The sequence below is a fragment of the Mesoplodon bidens genome, assembly GCF_964165515.1.
Source record: "Mesoplodon bidens genome assembly, chromosome: 15".
Classification (NCBI taxonomy): Eukaryota; Metazoa; Chordata; class Mammalia; order Artiodactyla; family Ziphiidae; genus Mesoplodon; species Mesoplodon bidens.
This window is the reverse complement of record NC_138171.1, coordinates 21,119,391-21,146,569: the sequence shown is the minus strand read 5'-3', so window position 1 is coordinate 21,146,569 and position 27,179 is coordinate 21,119,391. Positions and strand designations below refer to the sequence as shown.

At 49.9% G+C, this 27,179-nt stretch overlaps 1 protein-coding gene across 2 annotated transcripts in view; it reads left to right on the top strand.

The window, feature by feature from the left end:
- Positions 1–27,179, top strand: part of PPP1R16B (protein phosphatase 1 regulatory subunit 16B) — a 103,762-nt gene that overhangs the window by 51,183 nt on the left and 25,400 nt on the right. For both annotated transcript variants that reach the window (XM_081256257.1, XM_081256256.1), the window contains one exon: positions 25,770–25,840. In XM_081256257.1, the coding sequence (XP_081112383.1) occupies positions 25,770–25,840 (71 nt within the window). The remainder of the gene's footprint in view (positions 1–25,769; positions 25,841–27,179) is intronic.

The following is a 27,179-nucleotide window of genomic DNA, read 5'->3' as shown; positions in this document are numbered from 1 at the left end:
TTCCCACACACCTCTCACAAGGGACCTTCTGGGTGGGCTGTGGCCTGGGAGCAGTGCGGTGGGGGAGCTATCAGCTCGCACTCATTTTGCTGTTGCTGTTGTGCTTTCTCAGTGGGAAGACGTGCAGATTGTACTGCTGGTTTTGTGGGGGGGGGGGCAGCACCTGAGCAGAGCGATGCCCGTTATCCGTCTCCAGTTTCCCTCTCCCGCTCTCCCAGACTTCGCTGTCAGCTCTCACTTTTGTTCTCACCCCTCCCACCTGCAGCCTCTTAGAATCTCCCCAACTGGCCAAGAAGAGCCAGCCTGTACCCTCAGCTTGCAACACCCCTCAGGCCAAACAGCCACCATTGCCCCCGGGTCAGATGGTTGCCCTCCACTGAAAGTTCCAGCTTAGCCAGGTTCCTTTGACTTACTTATGAAGCCCTCCAAGTCCCCTTGGAGCCCGACTCCTTGTCACTGTCTCCTTTGGACACGCCCACACCCATGAGGCCCACCCTCGTTGCATCCCCGCTGGACAGGGCCCTGAGCCTTAGGGTATGTCCACAGGCTCCCGCAGTGTGACTGTGTTGAGCGCTGACCCCAGAGGCTCGCCACACCGACTCAATTCAGAGTCACATCAGACTCCAAGGCTTGGTGAAGCCCTCGCAGCCTGGTTGGCCACCGAGGATGCACTGTGAGATTTTTCCATGAGCCAAGAGGCAGGACAGCACATGGAGGGAGGATTTGCGATTCAGCCAGGCCTGGGATCCAACCCTGATTTTGCCGTGGCCTCAGGCAATTCACTCCATCTCTCTGAGCCTCAGTTTCACCATCTGTAAAATGGGGACACTAACAGGAAGCTGCGAGGTTTGAAGAAGGAAAGTATGTCATGTGCGTGGGCACACTTCCTGGCATACAGCAATCCCTGATAAACAGAATTTTTTATTACTATTAGGATGTCCCCTGCATATATCTGGACCATGGTCGATGGCTTCTGTTAAAGGCCTTGTGTAGCTCTGCCCTCAGCCTGGACCTTCCAGCTGGTAATTTTTAGCCCCCAAGATGCCACTTTTGGACTTTGTTTCAGGCTGGTGTGTTCTCTTCTCACTGGTGAACTCAGTGGGTTCTGCTGGGCCCTGTCCATGAGCTGGGCTCGAAGCCCCAGAGACCTTGACCCTGAACTGTCCATGACACATGGTCATGTCCCCCAGACCTTACCCCATCCCCCCACCAGCTGTGACTTTAAACTCACCCTGAGGGCTTCCCTGGTGGCGCAGTGGTTAAGAATCTGCCTGCCAACGCAGGGGACACGGGTTTGAGCCCTGCTCCGGGAAGATCCCACATGTCGTGGAGCAACTAAGCCCGTGTGCCACAAACTACTGAGCCTGTGCACTAGAGCCCGCGAGCCACAACTACTGAGCCCGAGTGCCACAACTGCTGAAGCCCGTGCGCCTGGAGCCTGTGCTCCGCAACAAGAGAAGCCACCCAATGAGAAGCCTGTGCACCGCAATGAAGAGTAGCCCCCGCTCGCCGCATCTAGAGAAAAGCCCACGCGCAGCAACGAAGATCCAAGGCAGCCAAAAATAAAAATAAATTAAACAAACAAAAAAACCCAGCTCACCCGGAACCTCTGAGCCCAGCTTTTTGGGGAGAACCGGGGGATCAGCCTCTCCGGAGAGGAAAGCAGTGCCCACTGGGGTGGGCTGGGCAGTTGGAGAGTCAGACCTCGGTCAGTGACCTGAACCCGGGCACCAGGGTGGGGAGGGTGTGGCGCCTAGATGTGTCTGCAGAGAGCCAGGCTCTGAGATGCAGGTAGGAAGTGGGCGTTTCCTAGCGATTCTGAGGGACTAACAGTCTCTGACCCACTTTGGGAGCTCCTGGCACGCAGAAATCGATTTACAGACTGGCACATTCCACTTAATTAGCCTGGCCTCCTTCTGGCTGGGAAAGCACCATTTAATGGGTTGGGTTGGCCTGAAATCATGCCGGTGGCCCCAGCCTCAGTCCCTCGGGGCTATCTGTCTCTCAGGCTCTGTCCCCTTAGCCAGGCTGGAATTCAGGACAGCCCGAGTTTCTGATTTGGAGCGTGAGACAAATTCTACCCTTGTATGACCCCAGGGAAACACCTACTTGAACCTGGCAAGTGTGAGACGGCCGTGGGTCCTGGGGTGTGAGGGGACTAGAGGAAGAAGGAGGAGCTTCGCCCCTGCACACCCTGTCTCCCCAGGCCCCTCCGCCTGCTCCCTGCCCTGGGACGCAGATCTCTGACCTCTGACAGACACCTACCCCGCGCCCTACACACTGCTGCATCCTTTGCAGCACCACCTGTGTACCAAAGCCCTTTGACTTCGCAGATGAGGGGACTGAGACTCATCAGCGAGGGTGTCCGTTGCCTAGAATTCACACAGCCAGAAGTCAGTGTCTCTGTTCTTCCCTCCAGGGCTCCTGGCTTCTAGTGCAATTCCAACCTGCCCCTGCAGAGCCTGTCTGTATTTTGTCTGTATTTTGAGAGCAGCACTCGTGTTTCAGAAGCTTGTGAAGGCTTGATTCCTGCTTCTGGTTTTGGAGGGAGGGTGATCACTCAGGCTATGGGCCCCTGGGGAAGAGAGGAAGTTTCAGATCCTGGGTGTGCGGTCCTCTGTCGGCCGAGTGTGTGTGCAGTGGGAAGGGGTTCTAGTACTTACTTGCTAGGTGAACTTCAGCAGTGAACTTGATTCCTCTGAGCCTCTTTCCCTCTGTAAAAACGGAGTAACAGCAGCACATATCTCAGGCTTCTGGTGAGGATTAACTAAGATGACATACCCAGCGCCTTGCACTTAGTAAGCGTCCCCCAAACAGGCAGTGGCTCACCAGTGCTCTTATGGTGAGCTTCTGGGGACCTGGCACAAAAGGGCCGCTTGCTTTCCTCTCACCCCATGGACGTCTGAGGTGCAGGCCGAGTAAAATTCATATAACATAAAATTAACCATTTTTATTTTTAAATTTTTGGGGGGCCATGCCACGCGGCATGTAGGATCTTAGTTCCAAGACCAGGGATAGAATGCATGCCCCCTGCAGTGGAAGTGTGGAGTCTTAACCACTGGACCACCAGGGAAGCCCCTAAAATGAACCATTTTAAAGTGTACAAGTCAGTGGCATTTAGTGCAGTCACAATGTTGTGCTACCTAGTTCCAGAACATTTTCATCACCTCAAAACCCCATACCCCACCCCCCAAAAAAATCCCATACCCGTTAGTAGTTACTCCTCTGTGCCCCCCTCCCCCCGGCCCCTGGCAAACACCAATCTGCATTCTGTCTCTGTGGATTTGCCTATACTGGACATTTCGTGTAAATGGAGTCATACGATATGTGAGCTTTTGTGTCTGACTTTATTCACTTAGTATGATTTTTTTCAGGGTTCATCCATGCTGTAGTGTGTGTCAGTACTTCATTCCATTTTATGTTTGGATAGTAGTCCACTGAATGGATATGCCATATTTTGTTTATCTGTTCATCACTTGATGGAGAAACTGCTGTTTTTAAAAGGGACTTGAGGAGAGGGCAAGGCTGGGCCCAGACACACACACACACACACACACACACACACACACAAGCATGCACACACACAGGCTGCAGCCCACCCTAAGGCTGATGGTCAAAGTGCACTGTGGTCACAGCTCCTCTGGCCTCGTCAGCGCATTAATGCTCAAACATTCAACCTGGTGCTGATGGGGATGACAGAGGAAGTGGTTCCGGGGGGTGGGGATGGTTAAAGATCCACCAGGCACAGAGGACCAGCTTCCTGTGTGTTCCAGCCTGGGAGTCACCAAAGTGCATGGGTCAGACGCGGGGCTCTGGACCGAGACGTTCTGGGCTCAAATCCTGTCTCCTCTGCTTTCTGGGTGACCTTGGGCAAATCACTCAACCTCTTGTGCCTCAGTTTTTCTTTTGGTTAAATGGAAATAATAACACCTACTTAAAAGGGTTGTACTGAGAACTAAATGAAGCCTGGCTTTAGCACGTGTCCACCACAGAGGAAGACTCCAGTACATGTCAGCTCTCAGCCGTCATCATTCTTCAGTTATATCGGGAGATGTTAAGCCCTAAAGTTGCAGGCTTGTGGCCGTACTGAGCCCCTGACTGGGCTGGGTCCCTGCCATGCACCCTCATGGCATGGTTCCCTCTATTTGAGTGGTTGTCTGGTTACCATGCATCCTGGTGACCCTCCGCAAGGCAAGGGCTGGGTCTGGTTTGGCTCAGCCCAGTATGTACATCTGGCAAGTGCCTGTGACCAGCTGCATGCCCATGGCACTTCTGCCCCTGATCTCAGGAGTCCAAGGTCCCACCCCAGTGGATGAATCCCATGTCTTGTTATTCTGAAATAATTTTAAATTCACATGCAGACTGAAAAAATAACAAAGAGATCCCTTCTACCCTTCACCCAGTTTACCCCAATGGTAACTACATCTTACAAAACTATAATAGCACAAGCAGGAAATTGACATTGATACAATTCATCAATCGGACTCAGTTTTTGCCAGTTTTCATACCCTCATTGATGTGTGTGTGTGTGCGTGTGTGTGTGCATGCGAGTGCATGTGTGTGTGTATTTAGCTCTCTGCAATCTCTTAAAATCACCGATGTAGACTTGTGTGACCGCTGCCCACACAGTCAAGATATAGAATTTTAAAATATTGATGACACGTTGAAATGATAATATTTTGGAGTGAGTGGGTTAAATAAAATATATTATCAAAATTTCACTTGTTTCTTTTTTAATGTTGCTACCAGAAAATTTTAAATTACATATGTGACCCACATCTTGTATTTCTACTGGACAGTGGTGGTCTAGAACATTACCATCACTCCAGAAAATTCTCTCATGCCCCTTCCCAGCTGGTTCTCTACTTCCTCCCAGGCAAGTACTGTTCTGACTTTTTTTTTAACCATTACAGGTTAGTTGTATTTTTGGTTTTGGTTTGGGGTTTTTTGAAGTGAAATCCACATAACATAAAATGAACCATTTTAAGGTCAACAATTCAGTGGCATTTAGTACATTCACCGTACTTTGCAACCACTTCTATCTAGTTCCAGACCCTTTTCATCCCCCCAAAAGGAAACTCCGTGCCCATTCCGCAGTCACCACTCATTCTCCCCTCCTTCTAGCCCCTGGCAACCACAAATCTGCGTTCTGTCTCTATGGGCTTACCTATTCTGGAAACTTCATCTAAGTAGAGTCATGCCATATGTAACCTTTCGAGTCTGGTGTCTTTCACTTAGCATCCTGTTTTCAGAGTTCATCCACATTGTAGCATGTGTCAGTACCTCATTCCTTTCTGTGACCTAATGTATGTACACACTGGGGTTGTTTCTACCTTTTGACTATTCTTTGGGCTACTGCGAATAGTGCTGCTATGAACATGGGTGTATATACATTTGTCTGAGTTCTTGGGGTTTATATTATTTGGGGTATATACCTAGGAGTGGAATAGCTAGGTCACCTGGTAATTCTACGTTTAACCTTTTGGGGAACCGCCAGACTGTTTTCCACAGCAGCTGCACCATTTTATGTTCCTACCAGCAGTGTATGAGGGTTCCAATTCCTCCACATCCTTGTCAGCACTTATTACTGTCTGCTTTTTGATTATAGCCACTCTAGTGGGTGTGAAGTATACGGTTAGTTTTGCTTGTTCTAGAGCATCATGCAAACGGAATCACAGCCTGGACTCTTGTGTATGAGGCTTCTTTCTCTCAGCCTATACATGAGGAGACATGAGGTGTGCGGTTTAAGTGACTGAAAATTCCTGTCATGATCCATGGAGTATATTAAAGGGGAAGATAAGATTCTTTAAGGCCAAGGTGGCAATTCACTCCCCTACTATGAAATTCCCTGCTACGAAGGAACAGGTAAGGTTGCTCTGGTAAAGAAAAAAGGACTGTGACATGTTTAGTAAGGTCAGTCAGGGAAGTTCTCTCCAAGGAGATGACCTTTAGGAGACCTGAAGGATGAGAAGCAGCCAGCCATGTGGAAAGATCGAGGTTGAGCCAGAGGAGAGCATTCTAGGCAGAAATAATAGCGTAAGCAAGGGCCCTGGGGCAGGGAATGCCTCCAGTGGTTCAGTGTGAGGTTGGAAAGGGTTTGAAACCGGTGGGAAGGCATCAGGAAGGTTGCTGCTGGCTGCTGGGCCATGGTGCAGTGGCCATGACCTTGCGTTAGCTGCGAGTGGGTCCCGGGGACACGAAAGGCCACGCACCATGCCAGCCTTCTTGCCGCCTTCCCAGCTCCAAGGAGCAGCTCCTCCACAGTGACTCTTGTCCAGGGTCCAAAGTAGGCTTGAAGCCTGGGTCTCACTGACCCACATGTACCCTCCACCCCCTGGGGGCCGGTGGAGGTTGGGCAGGGTGCAGTGTATGGCTCCGCCTGCTGCCCTCACCTCACTGGAGAACTTGGCACTAATGCTCAAAGCCCAGATCCATGCCCTGGCCAGCCGCCTGGAGCTTCAAGAACAAAGTGTATTGCACTCAGAGTCCTGGCGCTGGGACATGAGGGCACCTGAGCCCCAAATGCAAGAGGAAAGCTGACCCCGGCCCCGAGTTATGTAACGACCTCTTTGGAATTGGGCTGCTTTTGAAATGAAATGGGAAAACTACACCCAAACAAGCAGGTATGGGAATTAAACAGGAGAGAAACTCCCCCGGGGTCACCTGTTGGTCAGTCTGCATTCTGAGCATTGACTTATTCATTCAGCAGATGGCTTGGCACCTACTTTATGACAGGTCTCATGGTGGGAGTCTAGAGCAGATGTCCAATAAATGTTTGTGGAAGGGAGGAGGTGGAGGTTAGAATTCGAGGAAGGAAGGAAGGGAGAGAGGGAGGGAGGGAGGGCGGACAGAAGGAAGGGAGGACAGATAGATGGACAGAAATGCCCCTGGAGCCTACTGTAGCCCTGGGACTAAATATTTACAACCCGCTCAGTGCTGGTCGATAGAAAAAAAAAAATGTGAGCCACATACTTAATTTCAAATGTTCTAGTAGCACCTTCAAGTGGAAAAGAAACCGGTGAAATTAATTTGTATACTTTCTTTAACTCAATCTATTCTTTCAACATATAATCAGTACAAAAAATTATCTTTTTTTTGGTACTAAATCTTCCAAGTCCGGTGCGTGTGTTACACTCACAGCACAAATATTTCAATCCGGGCTGTGCACATCTCGAGTGCTCCATGGGCCACGGTGAAGGGTGACGGGCGCTCTGGTTGAGGTGCACACGGCCTGCTGAGGGCACTTAATTCAGGGTCAAGGAGGTGGTGCATTCAGTCACGTATTCATCTGCTCATTTAATGTTGGCCTCGTGATGGTTGAGCGTCTCCTGCACTGGCGTGAGGGCCTGGGTGGGGATCTGGCTGGTGGGAAGAGGGGAAGAATATTCCAGACTGAGAGCAGGGCGGACTGCAGGCTTGAGGAGAGCAGAGCTGGTGTCTGCCTTGTTCACTGCTGTGTGCTCACACCTGGCACAGAGTTGGTACCCAGTGAATATTTGTGGGTGGGGGAGGGGGAAGAGAAGTTGGGTGTTTCTAGAGCACAGAAGACACAGAAAGGAATGAGGGGAGAGGAGATGGAACGTCAGGATCGCTGGGAGCACGTGTTAAACCATTGATTGTCACGCCTTCCCCCCCAACTCCTGATTCAGTATTTCTGAGGTAGAGCCACAGGATTTATGCTTCTAGCAAATTCCCAGGTGCTTCCGTTCCTGCTGGGACCGCACCGTGAGAACCACTGGGCTGGCTTCTGACAGCGTGGAGGCAGTGGGGAGCCATGAGAGGTTTTTGAGCAGGAGAGAAGCACATTCAGGTCTGTGAGTTAGGAAGCTGTATGTGGCCGCTGTCTCCTCCCCCACCTCTCTCCAGCCAGGTCCCTGATACCCTCAGCTCAGGAAGGTGACTCGAGACCTGGTCCCATCCTCACGCAGTGGGGAAGATGGGGTTGTGCCCCTAGGACAGGAAGGAAATCCAGGTGATGACTGACGTGTTTTCAGCACTGTGGGCAGAAATAGAAACCCTTAGTCAGCTGTAGGGTTTAGTGAAGAATTTCCCTGGTAAACAGAAATTTGACTGACTCCGAGGGGAGAAGGCACAGGTTCTAGGGCATCTAGGAGGCCTGGGCTGGTAGCTGAGTGGTCCCCACTCAGGGTCCCTCCCGAAGTTGCCTTCAACATGTAACCCAGGTTCCCAGCATCCGAGGGCTTGTCTGCGGCTTCAAGCTCTGATTCCACAATGGCTTCAACGTGGCTGTTGGCCAGAGGCCTCAGTTCCTCATGATGAGGTCTTTCGAAGGCCGCTTACATGTCTTCACAACATGGCAGCTTCTTCTCTAGAGTGAGTGGTCCAAGGAGCAAGATGGGACCTGCAATATCTTCTGTGACCCAGCCTCCCAGGTCACACGCCATCCTATAATGACCCATGTCAGTCAGTCCTGTTCAGTGTGGGAAGCAACTGCACAAGCGTGTGAAATCTTAGGAGGAAGGGATGCATCTTGGAGACTGGATGCCACACCCAGGATGCCCTTTGGCTCTACCTTGTGGTCAGCTCACAAGATCTCCAAAGGTGCCCACCACCTGGAACCACCATTCAGTGCCTTGGAGCTTGAAGACTGGGCTCCACGTCCCTATGGGATGACTGCTGGGATGGGAAGAGCCAACTAGCTAAATACTACTACTACTACTATTGTTATTTATATCAGTACTCTATAATCTACTTCTCAGATAACCTTATGAGGTTATGATTCCTCTTTTACAGGTGAGGGAACTGAGGCTCAGATAGAGGCAGTGACATGCCTGAGGTCAGATCACTGGGAAAAGGGGTCTGAATTCTTAGCCACTCCACCTGTGTTTTCATGCCAGGCGCAATGCTTAGGTAGATTGCCTGTCCCTCAGCGGTACATTTTGGTGGCTTCTCTCCAGGGTAAGAGTGATTGTAGCAAAGGACAGACTAGCCCTTTTATCTGTCTGGCTCAGAGCCTGGTGCTGGGTGTGATGGCAGAACAGGGATGCTCCGGGCTGCAGATCCCCAGCTCTTGAGACCCAGGGTCAGGTTTAGTTCTAAGACATGAAATCATCATGGCAGAGCAAGCCCAGAGTTCAAGTGTGGGGCTACTGGAGTCTCTTACCAGATGAGTGGCTCTGGGCAAGGTAATTAAACTCACTGTGCCTCAGTATCCCTGTTTGTAAAATAGCATCCATCAGAGCGGCTGCCTCCTTCCTGCCCAGGGCAGTGGTAGGGCTTCAGTGAGCTCATTCCTGCACGGTGCTAGGCACACAGTAAGTGCTCAGTAATGTGAGCTCCGGCTATCACTAACTTGTTAGACACTGATGTATCTGCTCTCTGTTCCCCCATCTGGCTGAGTCCCGGGGACAGGAGGGCTGAAGGCAGTCCCTTTTTATCTATTGCTGGGAGCTCCAGCAAACGATCCCCAGGTCCCAGGGGAGGACATTCCCAGCAAACGACTCCCAAGTCCCAAACTTAACCACCTCCAGCAGCTGCCTTGGTCCTTCCGCAACCAGGCCTTGCTAAGGACAGTGGGTTCCAGAAGCTCTGGAAAACCTGCAGACTTGTTCCCCTCCTATAGCCCAGCCAGCTCTTCTCTGATAAGAGAATGGAGTTTTCCACTTCCTGCAGCAGAAATGCTCCTGTTTCCCCCCTGCCCATCCAGCTGCCCTGATTTCTGCTCCTGAGCAGGCAGAAGATGGGTATGTCAACATCACAGGAGATGGTGCACCAGGAGGGGAGAGTACAAAGGACCAGGGACCCGGGGGGCAGGTGGGCCTGGTGGCAGGCAGCATACCCAATTGAGGACAGACATCTTTGTTCTGATGTGACAAGGGAGGGAGTCTGTATCAGAAACGACAAAACAGAACACCAGCAAATAAAACCCCCAGCCAGCAAACAGGAAGCAGGGTCCGGATAAAAATACCATCTTTTTTGCAGCTGCAGCCTCCACTATGCAGGTTTCAGAAGGTCACACTCTTGACAGGAAACGCGACTGCTTTTAGAGGGCAGAGGCGACTGAGTTGGGGCTGGGGGTGAGATGGTGGGGAGAAAGGTGAGTGACAGCTGGCTCTTGGGGGCTTGTGCCCCCTTCACTCCTTGGCAGGTGAAGACGTTGAGCCTGATCTGCTCACGCACCTCCTGGCCACGATCCCACGCTCCGCCTTGGACATTCATTGATTTCTTCCTCTCCTACCGGAGACTTTTATTGTGAGAATTAAGTGACTGTGGTTTTCAACCTGCTTTGTTAGCGGAAAAGCGTTGCACCAGAGATCAGCAAACTTCTTTTGCAAAGGGCCAGATAAGAAATATTGTAGGTTCTGTGGGTGGTACAGTCTGTTACCACAGAGAAAGCAGCCACAGGCAATATATAGAGTATGTGTTTCAATTACATTTCACTTACGGACACTGATAATTTGACTGTCATGTAATTTTCATGAGTCACAAAATATTCTTCTTTGATTTTTTCCCCCAACTATTAAAAAACACAGAAAGCATTCCTAACATGTAAACCGTTCCAAGTGGCAAGATTTGGCCATTGGACCACAGTTTGTGAACCTCTTTGCAATACCAACAAAGGGGTTATTATTATTGTTGGTTGCTGTTTAACTTCCTGAAGCGGGAATCCCAGCTTCAGCATTTCCTTCATGGGGTCAGCCAGCTTGAGACCTCACTTCTGCCCTAGAAACTTCTAGCAAAAGTATAGTTCTTGGGCTTCCCTGGTGGCGCAGTGGTTGAGAGTCCGCCTGCCGATGCAGGGGACACGGGTTCGTGCCCCGGTCCGGGAAGATCCCACATGCCGCGGAGCGGCTGGGCCCGTGAGCCATGGCCGCTGAGCCTGCGCATCCGGAGCCTGTGCCCCGCAACGGGAGAGGCCACAACAGGGAGAGGCCCGCGTACCGCGCACACACACACACAAAATATATATATATATATATATATATAGTTCTTACCATTTGCCTACCATTCTGTTTATGGTTTTAATTTTATAGTGAAATTAGAAAATCCTGATTATAAAGGTAGTCCATACATAGTTTTAAATGTTTGGAAAATTCTGGCAACCATAAATAAAAGTCACTGATAGCCACAGTTAATATCTTAATTTTTTTCCCAATGAGAAGTGTGTGTCTGTGTGGACACAATGCATTTTTCCTTTCCAATCGAGAGTGCATTGAATGTATAGTTTTGATTTTTTGTCTTTCTATTCTATGTTATATATCAAGCATTTTCCTATGTCATTAAAAATTCTTTAAGATACCAGCTGCAGAATATTCCATTATATGGATGTTCCATATTTTACCTAAGCAGTCTCAAATGTTTAAACATTTGGGTTGCTTCCAATATTTCTCAATTATAAGCAGTGTATATAATCAATGCTACTGTGAACATCCTTGTCAATAAGTCTTCCCCTCCTGCCCCCCACCTGATCTTTTCTTTAGGGTGTCAAAATTGTGGTTTTGACTTATATACTGACAATTTGTGTTGCACTGAATTTTGCTTTACTGATTATGATTTCATAAGTTTTCCTAACTGATAACAACTTCGCTTTCCCCACCTCATCAATAGCCCCGGGCAACCACTGATCTGCTTTCTGTTTATGATTTTATTTTGAAGTATTTAAAAAAAATCAACCTAAAGTTAATTACCTCCTCTTCTTGCCCTGAATTCTATTCTGTATCACAGTGATGTCGCCACCCCCGCATTCCTTGTGTTTGCATTTGCCTGTTTTATATTTGAGCATCCTTTTATTTTCAGTCTCTCTGTTATTTTGTTGGGATGTATCTCTGGTTAGCAGCACATAGTTGAAATTTTTTCTTTTAGGCAGCGAAATCTCTACTGCTTTATAGAGGAGGATAAATGATTTTGTTTATTGTTATAATGTCTGTATTTTGGTCATCTAATTTCAGGCTTTGTGGCATTTGTGTTTCTGTTGTTTCTTTCATTTTGTGACTTTCATGAATACCACGTTTATTTGCTTTTATCTTTTCCATTGATCTGGAAGATAAAAATCCTGGTTTTAATTTCTCTGAAAAATGTTCAAAGATCTTACTTAATTTCTTCGGTCAGACAGGCGGAAGGAAGCCCAGATTGTGATTTGTCCCTCTCCTGTATAACTCTGTGTTGAGCGAGAGAAGCAAGACACAGCATCTTTAGGGAGAAATTGGGAACTGGGCAGACAGCCATGGGAAGTGAGGGGCTTTGGGACAGCAGAGGGGGATCAGGGAAACCAGACGGAAGGTTCAAAGTGAGCAGATGGGAGCTAAAGGAATTTCCCCCTTCATAGGAAACTTGTTTTCTCTGCCTACATATTGATAGGAATGGATTTTATTCTTGGTTATATTTGGGAGGGGATCTTTTGTCACTAGTTATGCCGGAACCACCAGTCGTGCCTGGAATCACCCAGGCCAGAAATGAGTTTCAACCCTTATTAGCTAAGTGAGCTTGAGCAAATCATAGTTTTCTTTTGAATCTGTTGATAATAGCACCTAAGTCATAGGGTTGTTGTGGGATTAACTGGGGTGAGACATGTAATGTCTCAGCATAGCGCCTCACACGTGAAAAATATTCAACAAATGCTAGATATTGTTCTGATGGCTGTGAAGCCATTGTAGTGTTTATGTGTATGCAGCGCCTACCTGCAGGCCTGGAAATATTTCTTATCTATTGCTTCCCTGGAGATACGATATAATTGGGCTATTTAAAAAAATTGAGAGAGAAGCAGAAAGAGCAATGAGGTGAGAGAGGTGGAGTTGGGGAGGCAACAGGAATTCAAGAAGAGGAGTGCAGGGCATTTGGGGAGAGGGGAATTGGGATCAAAGGTAATACCTTGGAGAGTTCCTGGGTGGCCAGGCTCTGCAGGGTGGAAGGGAGATGGGGTTCCTGGGTCTGCAGGGAAGCTGCAGGAGGAGCTGCTGGGAGAATTCTGGAAGCAGAATTAGTGAAGAACAGGGACCTGGCACAGCTGGGGTCTGATGTGCTCATGAATGCAATGGGGAAGTTCAGGGTCGTGCTTCTGGACCAGCAGTATCCTTGCCTTGAGTCCCTGAGATAAATTCCTATGGGGGTGGGAGGGCGGGGAGGCCACAAGATACCTATGGGGTGAGGGAGCTGACAGAAGAGGAGGAAGAGAGAGGGACGGAGGGCAGTGTACACAGGCACAGTCTGGAGATTCGATGGAGAAACCTTGCAGACCCCTGTCTTCTTCACATTAGATGAGTTAAATGTAGTTCTCCATCCCTTCGAGGAAATCTAGTACATAAATGTCTGCTCCTACATTATGAAGAGATTCCTTTCCCATCCTCACGTTTCAGAAAGACTATGCATTTTTCAAGAGGATTAACTGTAGCTTATCCCTGGTTTCTTTTTGTTTGCTTAGTTATTTACTTATTCTTCATTTTTAAGAGCAGTTGTAGTTTCACAGCAAAATTAAGGGAAGGTACCGAGGTTTCCCATACACCCTCTGACCCCATACACACATAGCCCACCCCCATTATCAACAACACCCATCACAGTGGTACATTCGTTACCATTGATGAGCCTACAAGGACACATCACAATCATCCAAAGACCATAGTTTACATTAGGGTTCACTCTTACATTGTATATTCTGTGGATGTGGACAAATATGTAATGACATGTATCCATCATAAAGGTAACATACAGAGTATTTTCAGTGGCTCCCAAAGCCTCTGTGCTCTGCTTCATCCCTCCCCTTCCCCCAGCTCCTGGCAACCACGGATCCTTTTACTGTCTCCGTAGTTTTGCTTTTTCCAGAATGTCATACAGTTAGAATCATACAGTATGTAGCTTTTCACTTTCACTTAGTAATATGCATTTAAACTTGATGGCTTATTTATTTTTAGCACTGAATAGTATTCCATTGTCTGGATGTACCACAGTTTATCTATTTACTTACTGAAGGACATCTTGGTTACTTCCCAGTTTGGGTGATTATAAATAAAGCTGCCATAAATATCTGTATGTGGGTTTTTGTGTGGACACAGTTTTCACCTCCTTTGGGTAAAGACCAAGGAGTGTGATTGTTGGATTGTATGGTAAGAGTATGTTTAGTTTTGTAAGAAACCATCGAAAGTGACTATACCATTTTGCATTCCCACCAGCAATGGATGAGAGTTGTCTATATTTATGTGGGTCTATTTCTGGGCTCTCTATACTATTCCACTGATCTATTTGTCTGTTATTTCACCAATATCACACTGTCTTGATTACTATAGCTTTATACTAAGTCTTAAAGTCAGGTAGTGTCAGTCCTTCAACTTTATTTTTCTCCTTCAATATTGTGTTGACTATCCTGGATCTTTTGCCTCTCCATATAAACTTTAGAATCAGTTTGTCAGTATTCATAAAATAACTCATTTTTGATTGGGATTGCATTGAATCTATAGATCCAGTTGGGAAAAACTGACATCTTGGTAATACTGAGTCTTCCTATCCATGAAAATGGAATACCTCTCCTTTTATTTAATTTTTAAAATTTCATCCATCAGAGTTTTGTAGTTTTCTTCATGTAGATCTTGTACATGTTTTGTTAAATTTCCCTGGTATCTTCAGTTTTATCTTCTTATAGAAGAAAAACAATTTTTCTTGTTCATTCTCTCAACAAATATTTGTTGAGCTCTTACTCTAGGTTCTGGATACCCCAGATAAGAAGACGGACAAGATTTGCCCACATAGAGTTTATATTCTAAAGGGTCTGAAATCATTTTTCTGGCACACACCTAATACTAGATATAAGTTACATATGTCCAGAGACATCTGGGTAGCTGATACGAGTCTCTGTCAAAAACTCCTGCCCAGCTCAGCCATGTGCCCTGGGCATGGAGGCTCTAGAAAAGAGAAGATTATAGCTTCATGTCTGGTGCACCCTTGGCCATCTTGTCCTCACAGTCGTGTGGACATCAGAGATGCTAAGACAGAAACTGGCCTCTTTGTATTATATAAGCCAAGGGATGAAGATTCTCTCTGAGATGGAAAAGTCTGTGGCCCAGCCCAGCCTGGGAGCCTTGTTGTCCAGAGGACAAAGCATAAAATATCCCAAGGGAGGATGCTCTGGCCAGTTCTGAGGATTGAGTAGGAGCCAGGCAGGCTCTCCTGACCCCTGTAATCCTCACATATTGACCAGGAGCCTATGTCACAGTAGCTAGAAAGTTTGTGGTTCCTACTCCTCCACCCCTCCATAGCTGATAGTCTAGTAAAGACCCAGACAAATCCATACACAACTACATTATGGTGTTAAGTGTTCTTGGGGAGGGAACAGAAAGCACATGAGAAGGGTACTTGGCCCAGCCTGGGGAGGCTTCATGGAGGAAGTGACACTTAAGCTGAAACCTGGTTAAGAATTAGCCAAGTGAAGTGAAGGCAGAAAAAGACAGACAGAGGGAATAGCACACAAGAAGGCTTACAAATGCGAGAGAGAGAGTGGTGCATGGGTGGTCCTGAAAGGGTCCATGGTGGTGAGGACAGATGATGCCAGGAGAGGTGAGCAGAGGCCAGATCATATACAGCCCAGTGGCCAGTGGCCTCCTCCTTCCTTCCCTTCCATTAAGTAAAGGTTGAATACCTACTGTGTACTGGCTATCATCCTCGGCCCTATGGGTACAGTGATGAATGCAACAGGTGCCGTACGGACCTCACAGATCTCCCAGGCTGGCAGGGGAATGAGCTTACAGCAGGATGCTCAAGGTCAGCTTGGAGCCCCTTGCTCTCCTTTTAAAATTGAGGTATCATTCACATACTACACAATTCCCTCTTAAAAGTGTGCAATTTGTGGTCTTTAGTACATTCACAAGGTTGTACAACAATCACCACTAACTAATTCCAGAAAAATTTCATCAAAAGGATACCCTGTATTCATGAGCAGTCATTCCTCATTCCCTGCTCCCTTCAGCCCCTGACAACCACTGATCTACTTTCTATCTTTATGGATTTGCCTATTCCGAACATTTCTTGTAAATGGAATTACACAATATGTGGCCTTTCATTACTGGCTTCTTTCAGTTAGCATGATGTTTCAAAGGTACATCCATGGTGTAGCACATATCAGCATTTCATTCCTTTTTATGGCTACATATTATGACCATTATGTATGGCTACATAAATGTGACTATACCACATTTCATTTATCCATTCCTCCATTGACGGATATTTGGCTTGTTTCCACTTTGGGGCTATTGTAAATAATGCTACTATAAAATCTGTGTACAAGTTTCTGTGTGTACGTACGTGTTCATTCCTCTTGGGTCTATACCTAGGAGTGGAGTCACTGGGTCATATGGTAACTCCATGTTTACATTTTGAGGAACTGCCAGACTGTTTTGCACAGCAGCTGCACCATTTTACATTCCCGCCAGCAATGTATGAGAGTTCCGATGTCCCCACATCCTTGCCAACACTTGTTATTGTCTGACCCCTCTTCTTGAACGGGCCCTGGAGGGGGGCTACCTAAGGAAGAGCAAGGCCTGGCTCCTGGGGCCTGGGCCTGGGGCTGTGACTTTGAGTCCACCCTCCACCATGGCTGAGTCATCGCCCGGGATCCAGGGGTGAACTTCCTTCCTGTGGGATGGGCTGCAGCAGTTCCTGCAGAAACCATTAGACTTGACTCCACCCTCAGCCCAAGGTGGCTGGGCTTCCCTAGAAGCAGCTATTTCTGGCTCTTTCTGCTCCAGGGAGGAGCAGTGGTGGGTAGAAAGGTTGAAGTTGCTCAGTGGAATGATTTGGGAAGCGCAGTGCACTGAGGACCCGAGACAACCTTGACTTGGGAGGAGAGGAAAGAGGCTGAGAGTGCCGGCCCTTCTGGCGTGTTTAAAGCAGTAGGCTGGGCCCCCTGCAGCCCTGACAGCACCCTGAGGAGGGGCAGAGGGGGAGGGAGGGCCAGAGGAGTTGGTTTGACCAGACCCCAGGTGCTGGACCCAATGAGACTGAGCAAAGCAGCCCTGGGATGTGAGGAAGGGGAGGAAACAGGGCCAGCAGGGGGCACGACTTTCCATGGAAGAGGTGCAGCCTAGTGGGTGGGGTGCAGCAGCTGGAGGCCGGCCATGAGGATGCTTGGCATCAGGGATGGGGTGGGGTCTGCCTAGAATGCAGAGGCAACAGGAAGACAAACAGAGGAAGTGGTGGAGCTCAGGCTCGAGTCAGCCCCCGAGTTGCCACTCATTTGTCACGAGACCTCAGGCTAAGTGTTTACCTCCTGCCCCAGTGTCCTGTCTGCAAACTGCTCTAACAAGAAGGTTCTGGGATGACTGTTAGCAATCACTGTCTTTATTATCACGTACTGAACACTGAAGTATTGGCAGTGGTCTTGACCTTTCTTCTAGCTTTTTGTCAATGGCTCTCTTCACGCTGACATCTGCATCCATCTTGCACATCTCTTTGCTGCCCACCTTCCCTTCCCCGTGTCCTTGTTTGACGCAATTTTAGCAAAGTGGTTAAGTGTTCAGCCTTTGGAGGTGGCCAGACCTGGGTTAAAATCCCAGCTCTGCCATTCCCAGACACGTGCCCTTGTGCAAGTCATTTCACATGTTCAAGCCTGAGCCTCAGTTTTCCCATGTGTAAACTGGGGTGATGATAACAGGCTGTTAACTTATAATAGCAGGTCATTAGTCCTCATAACTGGCTTAGGAAGACTAATGGATTTGATAGACAAAGCGCTTGCTGTACAGTCAGTGCTGGATTGTAGAAAGAACACCAAAGGTGCAGGACAGAGGGAGTGAGGACTGGGATCCTGGGTGGGAGGGTCATGATGGTGCCTGGGGCCTGGCCTGGAGGTGGGCTGAGGGACCCCTACGGTCAGCTGCCATGTCTGGCTGTATCGCCACTGGAGGCTTGGGGAGGGGTATTCGCTGCTTCATTTCTGTGCAAAATCCATGCCTGTTGCTTTTCAGTCCTCAGGTCACACTCTTTGTGTTGTGGCTGCAGGACTATGCACGTGTCCCCAGGGAGAGACAATGTCCCACCGTCCCAAGGCCCCCCTGAACAAGCAGCTTTGTGAGCCCCCAGAGCTTTGAGCACTCCCTCCATTCCTTCCTACCTTTGTTCATTCACACAATAGATTTTTAAAAATAAAAATTGTATATATTTGGGCTTCCCTGGTGGCGCAGTGGTTGGGAATCCACCTGCCAATGCAGGGGACACGGGTTCGAGCCCTGGTCCAGGAAGATCCCACATGCCATGGAGCAACTAATCCCGTGAGCCACAACTACTGAGCCCACATGCCGCAACCACCAAAGCCCACGTGCCTAGAGCCTGTGCTCCGCAACAAGAGAAGCCACAGCAATGAGAAGCCCGCGCACCGCAATGAAGAGTAGCCCCCGCTCTCCACAACTAGAGAAAGCCCGCGCAGCAAAGATGCAACGCAGCCAAAAATAAATAAATTTTAAAAAATTAAAAAAATTGTACATATTTAAGGTACACAATGTGATGTTTATCTGATTAGTATAGTCAAGCTAATTAACATATCCATCTCCTCATATAGTTACTTTTTTGGGGGGAGATGTTGGTTAAAGGGTACAAAGTTGCCATTATGTAGGATGAATACATCTATAGACCTAATGTGAAGCATGATGATTATAGTTAATAATGGTGCTGTACTGAGTACTAGAAATTTGCTAAGAGAGTAGATTTCAGGTGCTCTCACTGCAATAGATGTTTCTTGAGCCCCTGCTCTGAGCCAGGCTCCATGCTAGACACTGGGGACACCAGTCAATGGGGTTCCCTGCCCTCATGGAGCCCCCAAAACTAAACAAATCACTATATAATTAATATATACTAACTAATGACCCTATAATTATAAATTGCCATAGGAGCTACTGTGAAGCAGAAATGCAGGGTATTATAGGAGAGAATAACTCAGGCAACTCGATTGAGATTGGGGTGATCACAGAAGGCCTCTCAGAGGAGGTGACATTTCAGCTGGAATTGGAAGGAAGAAGAGGAGTTTGCTGGCCCAAGTATGGGAAGAAAGAGGGCTCCAGGTGCAGGAAACTGTGTGTGTAAAGGCCTCGAGGAGCTCAATTTTTGTTTCGTTTTGCTTTAAGAAATGGAAGAAACCAGTGTGAGTGAATTGGTGAGGGTTTCGGGGAGGGGGGTTTGGAGGGTGGGACAAAGTAGGGGTGTGGAGGGTCAGAAACTAGATCTGACGTCCTAGGTCAGCGCCTAGGAGGTAGTGGGAGGATGAGGCTTCGTTCCTGGGTGTTGGGTGGGAAAGGAAGCGAGATGGGAAGGGAGGAGGGCTTGGTGAGTGGGTGTCCCGTGAACGTGATAGTGGAAGTCATGTGTCCAGGCGACAGCAGCTCAGCCCCAGGGCGCCCCCAGCAGATGTAGATTGTCCAAGGTCCACCTCCAGCAAGCAGACACCTCTGCCTTGCTGTCCCTGATCCCCCAGGGCAGGAGCAGGACCCACACCTGGGGTTGCACATCACTCACCAGCCCGAGGTCAGGTGGTCTGCTCTGTGGGGTGGAGTGGGTCAGGTGGCAAAGAAAACACAAGCTTGTCAGCAGTGATTTCTCCCCAAAGGCAGCCGCCACCAGCTTCCTGCCGAGATGGGCCGGTTCAGTCTCGCTCGCTACAGCTGGAGACGGAGGGGAACAGATGGCCCTGCTTGGCCCAGATTCCAGCCAGATTGCCAGGGAGGTGTGGGTGGAGCGACGGGCTTGGCGCCAGGAGCAGGAATACATGAGGGGAGGGCGGGAGCCACCTCTTTGCCATCACAGAGGGGTCTTGACTTCACGGGGGGTGGTGGGGACATTGGCTGTGGCCTCACTGTGGTCCTTGAACCAGCAGATGCTCGGAGCTCCCTGAAGAGAGATGACCTCTGTCTTTTAGGACCAGGTCAAGGGCTCTTGGGAAATGCAAGATATCCATGATTACATCTCCAGCACCCAGCACAGCGTGGGACCAGGCAGGAGCTCAGTGGTTGTTTTTTATTTTTATTTTTATTTATTTATTTATTTTTGCGGTACGCGGGCCTCTCACTGCTGTGGCCTCTCCCGTTGCGGAGCACAGACTCCGGACGCGCAGGCTCAGCGGCCATGGCTCACGGGCCCAGCCGCTCCATGGCACGTGGGATCCTCCCGGACCGGGGCACAAACCCATGTCCCCTGCATTGGCAGGCGGACCCTCAACCACTGGCCACCAGGGAAGCCCTATTTTTAATATAAATGATAGTAGTATCTTTCAGGCATTGTCTTACTTAATCCTCACAGCATCCCCACAAAAAAGATGCTGTTGTGATCCCCATTTTACAGATGAGGACACTGAGGCACAGAGAGAAGGAATAACTTGCGTAAAGCCACAGCTAAAGAAATGTGTGAGGACAGAGGGTCACTTGGACAAACTGATGGGCAAGCCTAGTGTGGGTGCTTTGGGGGCAGACCTGAGGGTGGGCAATCAGGAAAAGTGGTGGACATGCCCAGCTGGAGAGGAGAGCATGCCCTTCTTGTCTTTGTCCTCTCTGAGCCCCAGCCAGCCCCTCAGATCCCCCCAAGCCACTTACCTCCATTGTGCAAGGTGCTTGGAGAGCAAGAGGAGAGCCTGGAGGGCGAGGGACACAGGATGGCTAGGTCAGGTTGAGCAGGCTGCACACTGCACAACTCCAGAGCTAGCCATTCCCATAGACTATGCTGAGAACAGTGCCCCCCGGAATCGTGCAAGGTGGTAGCCCTGTAGGTGGACCACACCATGCAGGACCGTGAAGACCAGGGTCATCAAATCTTTTCTGTAAAGGGCCAGATAGTAAATATTTTAGGTTGTGCGGGCCATACATCTCTGCTGTAAGTACTCAACTCTGGTGTTGTAGGGTAAAAGCATTCATGGGCAATATGTAAATCAATGAGTGCGGATGTGTTCCAAGAAATTTTAATTTATGGAAACAGGCTGCCTGCCAGATATGGCCCTTGCATCATAGTTTGCTGACCCCAGTGAAGGCCAAGGAAGGATTTTGAACTCTATTCTAAGAACAATGTGGAACCACCAGAGGGTTTTAAGGAGGGAGTGAGAGAAGGCGACTTTGTGTTTAATTTGGCCCCTGAGATGTCTGACCATGACCCCGGGGCTGCCATGTTTCTTCTGTCCTGGTTGTGGATCCCTGAGCCCTTCTGTCTGCAAGAAGAGGCTTGGCCTGGGACTCGAGGGCCTCTGATGCTTGCCGAGCAGAGGTCACCCTGTCCACTCTCCTTTCCCCCTCATCCCCATGCCAGCCCTCAGCCCGTCTCTGGTTACTCCAGCAATGCTTGTTCGCATTCCTGGCCTCAGGGGAAGAACAGAGCAGCCTTGTGGCTAAGAGCCTGGGCTTAGAAATCAGAGGGTCTGATTTCCTCCACTCGGTTGCACGTGGCTGTGAGCTGCACTTCCCTGACCCTCTGTCTCCTGTTCTCCGTAAGAGGAATAATTAGACATGAACCCATGAAAGAAAGTGGCTCTGCATTGACCTGGGCACATAGGAGTCATCCAGTAAGAACACACTGTTGACAGAAGAATCATTTTTCTTGCTGAACCCCAGAGGCAGGAAAACCTGGCCAGGCCCTGGGGGGTGGGGTCTTTGCTCCAATGAGTTGTGTCCAGAGCCAGGCTCCCAGCTAAAGCATTAGTAGAACCACGGAGGGGACCTTGACTCATGACTATTGACAGCTCCTTAGAGACAAGGATGACTTGTCCCACCTCTTGGGCTGAAAATAACTGCCCAACATTGGAGTAATTACATGTCTTAGGCTCCCGTGCCACACGGAGAACACCCCAGTAATTACTGCACACAAAGGCTGCTTTTGGCAGCTGATGCTCAATTTTTGCCTCAAAGAGTGTCTCCTGGACTGGAAGCCTGGTCCACCACCTACCCCCAAAGGAGAACCTTCCAGAAACCCATCCTGCACAGGGACATCATGGTCACTTCTACTCTCCCAAAGGCCAGCTGTCAGGCCCAGGACAACCCCACCAGCCCGTGGACAGGCTGGGCCACAGTGATCAGTGGCTTTGCCATAGTCTTCAAACATGGCCTTGGGGCTGAGAACAGCTACCATCCATCCTGGTAGGAGGACCCTGCAGGCAGCACTGCAGACTCCAGATGCGAGCCATACGGGTCAGCACTACAGGGTGGTCTGCCGTGCTCGGAGATGGAGAAGCTGTGTACTTGGACTGAGCTAAGGGGCTGCCAATTAGGTCAGGGTCCTGGAAAGGTTGTTGAAGATTTACCATGTACCAGGCCTTAAGGAAAGAGCAGTAAGTGCCAGGTCACTGTCCTGCCCTACAGAGGCAGACCCAAAGTCTACTATAATTACTCAAATTGTTACATAATTATGGTTGTGATAGGCTATATATGAGATGTATAGAAGCTCAGGGCATGCAGACCAGGGTGAGTGCCTTCGTCTGGAGAGTTTGAGGTGAGATGTACAGGATGAGGAGTGAGACAGGTGTGTGTGTGTGTGTGTGTGTGTGTGTGTGTGTGTGTGTGTGTGTGTGTGTGTATTAGAGATGGATGCATGCATGTGGGTGGATAGATGGTTGGTGGATGGGTGGAAGACTGGATGGATGCTTGGATGAGGGTGGGTAGATGGATGGTAGATGGGTGGATGGATGTATGGATGCATGGATGAGGGTGGACGGATGGATGGATGGGTGGATGGATGGGTGGATGGGTGGATGGGTGGATGGGTGGATGTATGGATGGATGATTGCATCTTCCAGGCAATGGGAACAGGCTATGCAAAACTCAGAGGCCAAAGGAAGTATGGTGACTCTGTAGCTGACAAAAGACCATTGTGGAAGGTGTTTGGAGTTAAAGAAGTGAGACTGGAGAGGCAGGTAGGTTAGGAGTCCTGTGTACAGCTGAGCAAGCTGTGCACTGCTCTGCCCTGGGCTGGGGGGTGCCAGTCTCACAGACCACAGTGTGAATGGTTCCCCCTGGAATTGTGCAAGATGGAGGCCTGCAGGCAGGGAACACATTGTGCAGACCTATGCCATAGTAAGAGCTTTGGACGTTGTTCCCAGAGCAATGGAGAGCCACAGAAGGGTTTTAGCTCTTGGTGATGGGGCTAATTTCCATGTATAATGCCCCAAAGCAGCACTGTCCAATAGAAATTTCTGTGAAGATGGAAATGTTCTATTTCTGCACTTTCTAATATGGTAGCCACCTGTGTCTGTTGACCACTTGAAATGTGGCCAGAGCGACTGAGGAAGTTGAATTTTGAATTTTTATGAGTTAACATTTGAAAGCCATATGAGCTAGATGTTGCTAGTGGTTCCAGAGGACCCGACTGTATCTGGTATAAACTCCTGTCACTCTGACCCCCAGCAGCAATGAAAGCATCTAGGGCAAGTCTGCTGGAGATGTCACCTCTTGCCAGGAGGCTGGGTGGAGGCCTCAACCTCCCCTTCACAGGGGCCTCTGTTCACACTCAGGCCAAGGGTGCCACTGGGGCTTTGGGTCTGGGAGCTGGGACTAATGAAGACGGCCCCCATCTCCGCTGCTCCAGAGACCTCATCTTCTTCCCCAGCACCCGCTGGGGGTGCGGAGCAGGTATTCAGCCTGCAGAATGGATGGCCTTCCCTCCGCCCTTCACAGGTCACTCGAGTTTGTTCCTCCACAGCAGAGGCAAATCTAGGAGGAAACCACTGCGTCCCTGCCCCATCGCGTGGGTGGTGGGCTGTAGTGTGGAGATAGCGCCCCCAGCGGGCATCAGGGGCTGTGCAGTTTGGCTCGTGCTTTGAGGAAGCCAAACTGGGTGGGAGTGGGAGGGGGCTCCGAGGGGCCAGGCCCAGCCTGCTTCTCCCATTTGCAGGACCCAGGCCTCAGTCCCTGGCATCATGAGGGCCTCACACACAAGTCAGCTCGTGTATTCATGTTCCTCCATTTGCTCTGCAAACAGCCACCCCTTGGTCACCCCTTCAGCCTAGAGGTGTATTTTCCCACTGCATGGTCCATCCTTGGGAAGGTGGATCTGGGGAAGAGACCTGTGCAGTCCCTACCTTCGGGCTTGGAGCCATTTGAACAGGGAAGGGTAAGATGGGTCAGAGGAGGAACCATGGGCTTCAATGGACTCATCCCATTGGCCCCATGGGTGCCTCACCCCATGGAAGCTGTGCAGCTGGAGGCTGGCCAGAGATGGGTATCCTAAAGCTTGGAGGCCATGGCAGGGGCTCCTGCTGCTGGCTGGAAGGGGCCTGCAGGGCTGGTGGGTTCGCTCGTTTGATGTCAGTCTCCTGCTACCCAGACTCTGAGCCACACGAGGGCAGAACCCATGTCTCTTGCTCCTTGGTGTATCCTAGCATCATTCCGCATGCTGGCATACAGTAGGTGCTTAATATGTGTGTACTGACTTAATGAATGAACGCACTGAAGACTCCCTGTGCTCTGGCCCAAGTTTCTGAGCAGGTGGACTTGAATATATTGATATGATGATGTACTACCAGTATGTGTGTGCTGACCCTCCCTCTTTCCCTTTGCCCTTGGGTCCAGGATGGGAACTAGGGCTTGAATGGGTTGGGGAGGATGGAGAAGGAGGGAGGGTCCCCTTGGAAGAGGGGAGGGAGGGGTCCTAAGCAAGAGGGATTGGAGTCTGTGGCTAGAGTTCACTTTGCCCTCCCATGCCCCAGCTCCCTCCCCACTCCCACCATCCCTGAAAACACACACACACACACACAGACACACACACACACACACACACATTAGACAAAGGTCTCAGGATGGAGGGCAGTTAAAGCCTCTGCTTTAAAGCCTCAAGGCTCAGTAGGGCCAAAGCAGGGACATTTGACACTTATGGGTGCAGGGACCTGCAGTGTTAATAAAAATAATAACAACCTCCATAACAAGTGCTGACATTCAAACCATGTGCCAGACACTGTGCTAAGACCCTGCCACAGCTCACCTCAGTTATTCCACATGATGTCCTGGTGAGGTGGGATTAACATCATCCCCATTTTATAGAATAGAAAACTGAGGCACAGAGAGGGAAGTGTCTTTTTTTATTAATAAATTTATTTTTGTTTATTTATTTATTTTTGGCTGCATTGGGTCTTCGTTGCTCCGCATGGACTTCCTCTAGTTGCAGTGAGCGGGGGCTACTCTTCATTGCAGTGCACGGGCTTCTCATTGCGGTGGTTTCTCTTGTTGCAGAGCACGAGCTCTAGGTGCACGGGCTTCAGTAGTGGCACACGGGCTCAGTAGCTGTGGCTCGTGGACTCTAGAGCGCAGGCTCAGTAGTTGTGGCGCACGGGCTTAGTTGCTCCGCGGCATGTGGGATCTTCCCGGACCAGGGCTCGAACCCGTGTCCCCTGCATTGGTAGGCGGATTCTCAACCACTGCGCCACCAGGGAAGCCCCAGAGAGAAGGGTCTTGACTGAGATTGCACAGCCAATAAAAACAGCACTTACATTTGAACCCAAGCCATTGGACACCAGAGTGTATGCTTTCAGTGACTAGAATGTTCTCCCTCTGGACAACAAATGTAAATCGCTTAGCTCTGTGCCTGGCGCACAGGAAGTGCTCAATAACCATTAGCTCCTGTCATTATTATGCAGAGTAAGACAGGCAGTGCTCTCCACCTCTTGGAAATCCTGGACAAGAGATCTGTGTTCTGTGCCTCAGTTTCCTCATCTGTGAAATGGGGAGGTTTTGACACTTACCTCTCACCCCTGTTGTAAGAGGTAAACAAGACTGTTTGTGTCAGGACCTGGGGGAGAGCGGGTCTTACCTGGGTCCCCCGCATCCCTGCACACCTGAAGTGTGACAGGACAGTCACTCCTGTCCCCTCTGTTGCAGTGCGCTACTTCCTGAAGAATAAGATCAGCCCTGATTTGTGCAACGAGGATGGACTCACAGCCCTGCACCAGGTAAGGACCCGCTGGGGCCCTGGTTCCCTGCTCTCCACCTGGACAGGTACCCCATCTCCCTGCTTTTTCCTGCCCAGAGCCCTCAGGGAGGAGGGGGAGGGGACCCGCAGCTACCACATCTGAAGGGCTCTTGTCTGCTTTGGAGACGAGTGTGTCTGTTACAGGCACGCCCACAGAGCCCTGTGCCCACATGCGCGGCACACACACAGCCTCCGAGGACAGGGAGCCTTTGTACGCTGCATCCTCACTGCCTGGCCAAGGGTTTGACAAACAAAGCAAGTTTGTCTGGAGCTTGACAGTTTACGAAGCACATTTGTTCACACCCACCAAGGCATCCATCCACCCCCGTGACAAAAGTGATTGACAGGGGGCTTATGTGACCTTCCTAAGGTCACACAGCCATGAACTCTGGCCAGGAATCATGTGCTATCAAAACACACATCCTTTTTAGGGCAGCGAGAGGGGCCCGGGCCCCTTTGGTTAGGGAGGGGCTGCTCTGGCTGTCATTTGTCACCTGGATGCTGCAACAGCCCCCTAACTAGTCCCCAGCATTCAGGCAGCCCTGCCCCTGCTTCATCCTCCAAGCAGTGGCTGCAGGGATGCTCAGACCCAACATTTGCTGATGCTACTCAAAGTGCTCTGGTGTCTTTCCATAACGCTGGGGGTAAGGAACGCCCCTTGTGCCCCTGCTGAGCCCACCATGTTTTCTGGCTGCCTGGCCTCCAGCCACTTGACTTTTCCGTCCCTTGTACACACGGTACTGCTCCCCGTCGCACTTCACCCAGCGCTCTGGTGCATGCACAGCAAGAGCCTGAGAGCTCTGCTGTTATATCCATGTCCTTTCTTCTGAGCATCCCTTTGTCATTTCATCCATTAGCGTGACTATTTAATGCTGGTCTCCCGTTACCCAGACTCTGCGCTGCACAAGAGCAGAGCCCAGGTCTCTTCTCATCGGTGTATCCCAGTCTTGCTTCCCATGCTGGCATACAGTAGGTTCTCGATATGTGTGTGCTGAGTTAACGAGTGAGCACGCTGAGCCTCCCCATGCTCTGGACCAAGTTTTTGATCAGGTGGACTTGAATGCAGCCTGGCGGGTGGGAGGCCAGGCTACTGGAACCCTGGGCTGGGGAGAGCCTCTCCATCTCCGTCTGAGGGCAGGAAGGGTGGGCAGAGACTGGCCATCCCCCTACCCATAAGCCCTGGGGACAAGTCTCCACCCTCAGCCATCAGCCCAGGGGCTCCCCATGTGTCCTCTTGGCTTCTCTTCCTGTCCCGCAGGGCTTCATGCATCTACAAATTCTAGCTGTGTGACCTTGGGCAAGTTCTTTAAGCTCTCTGT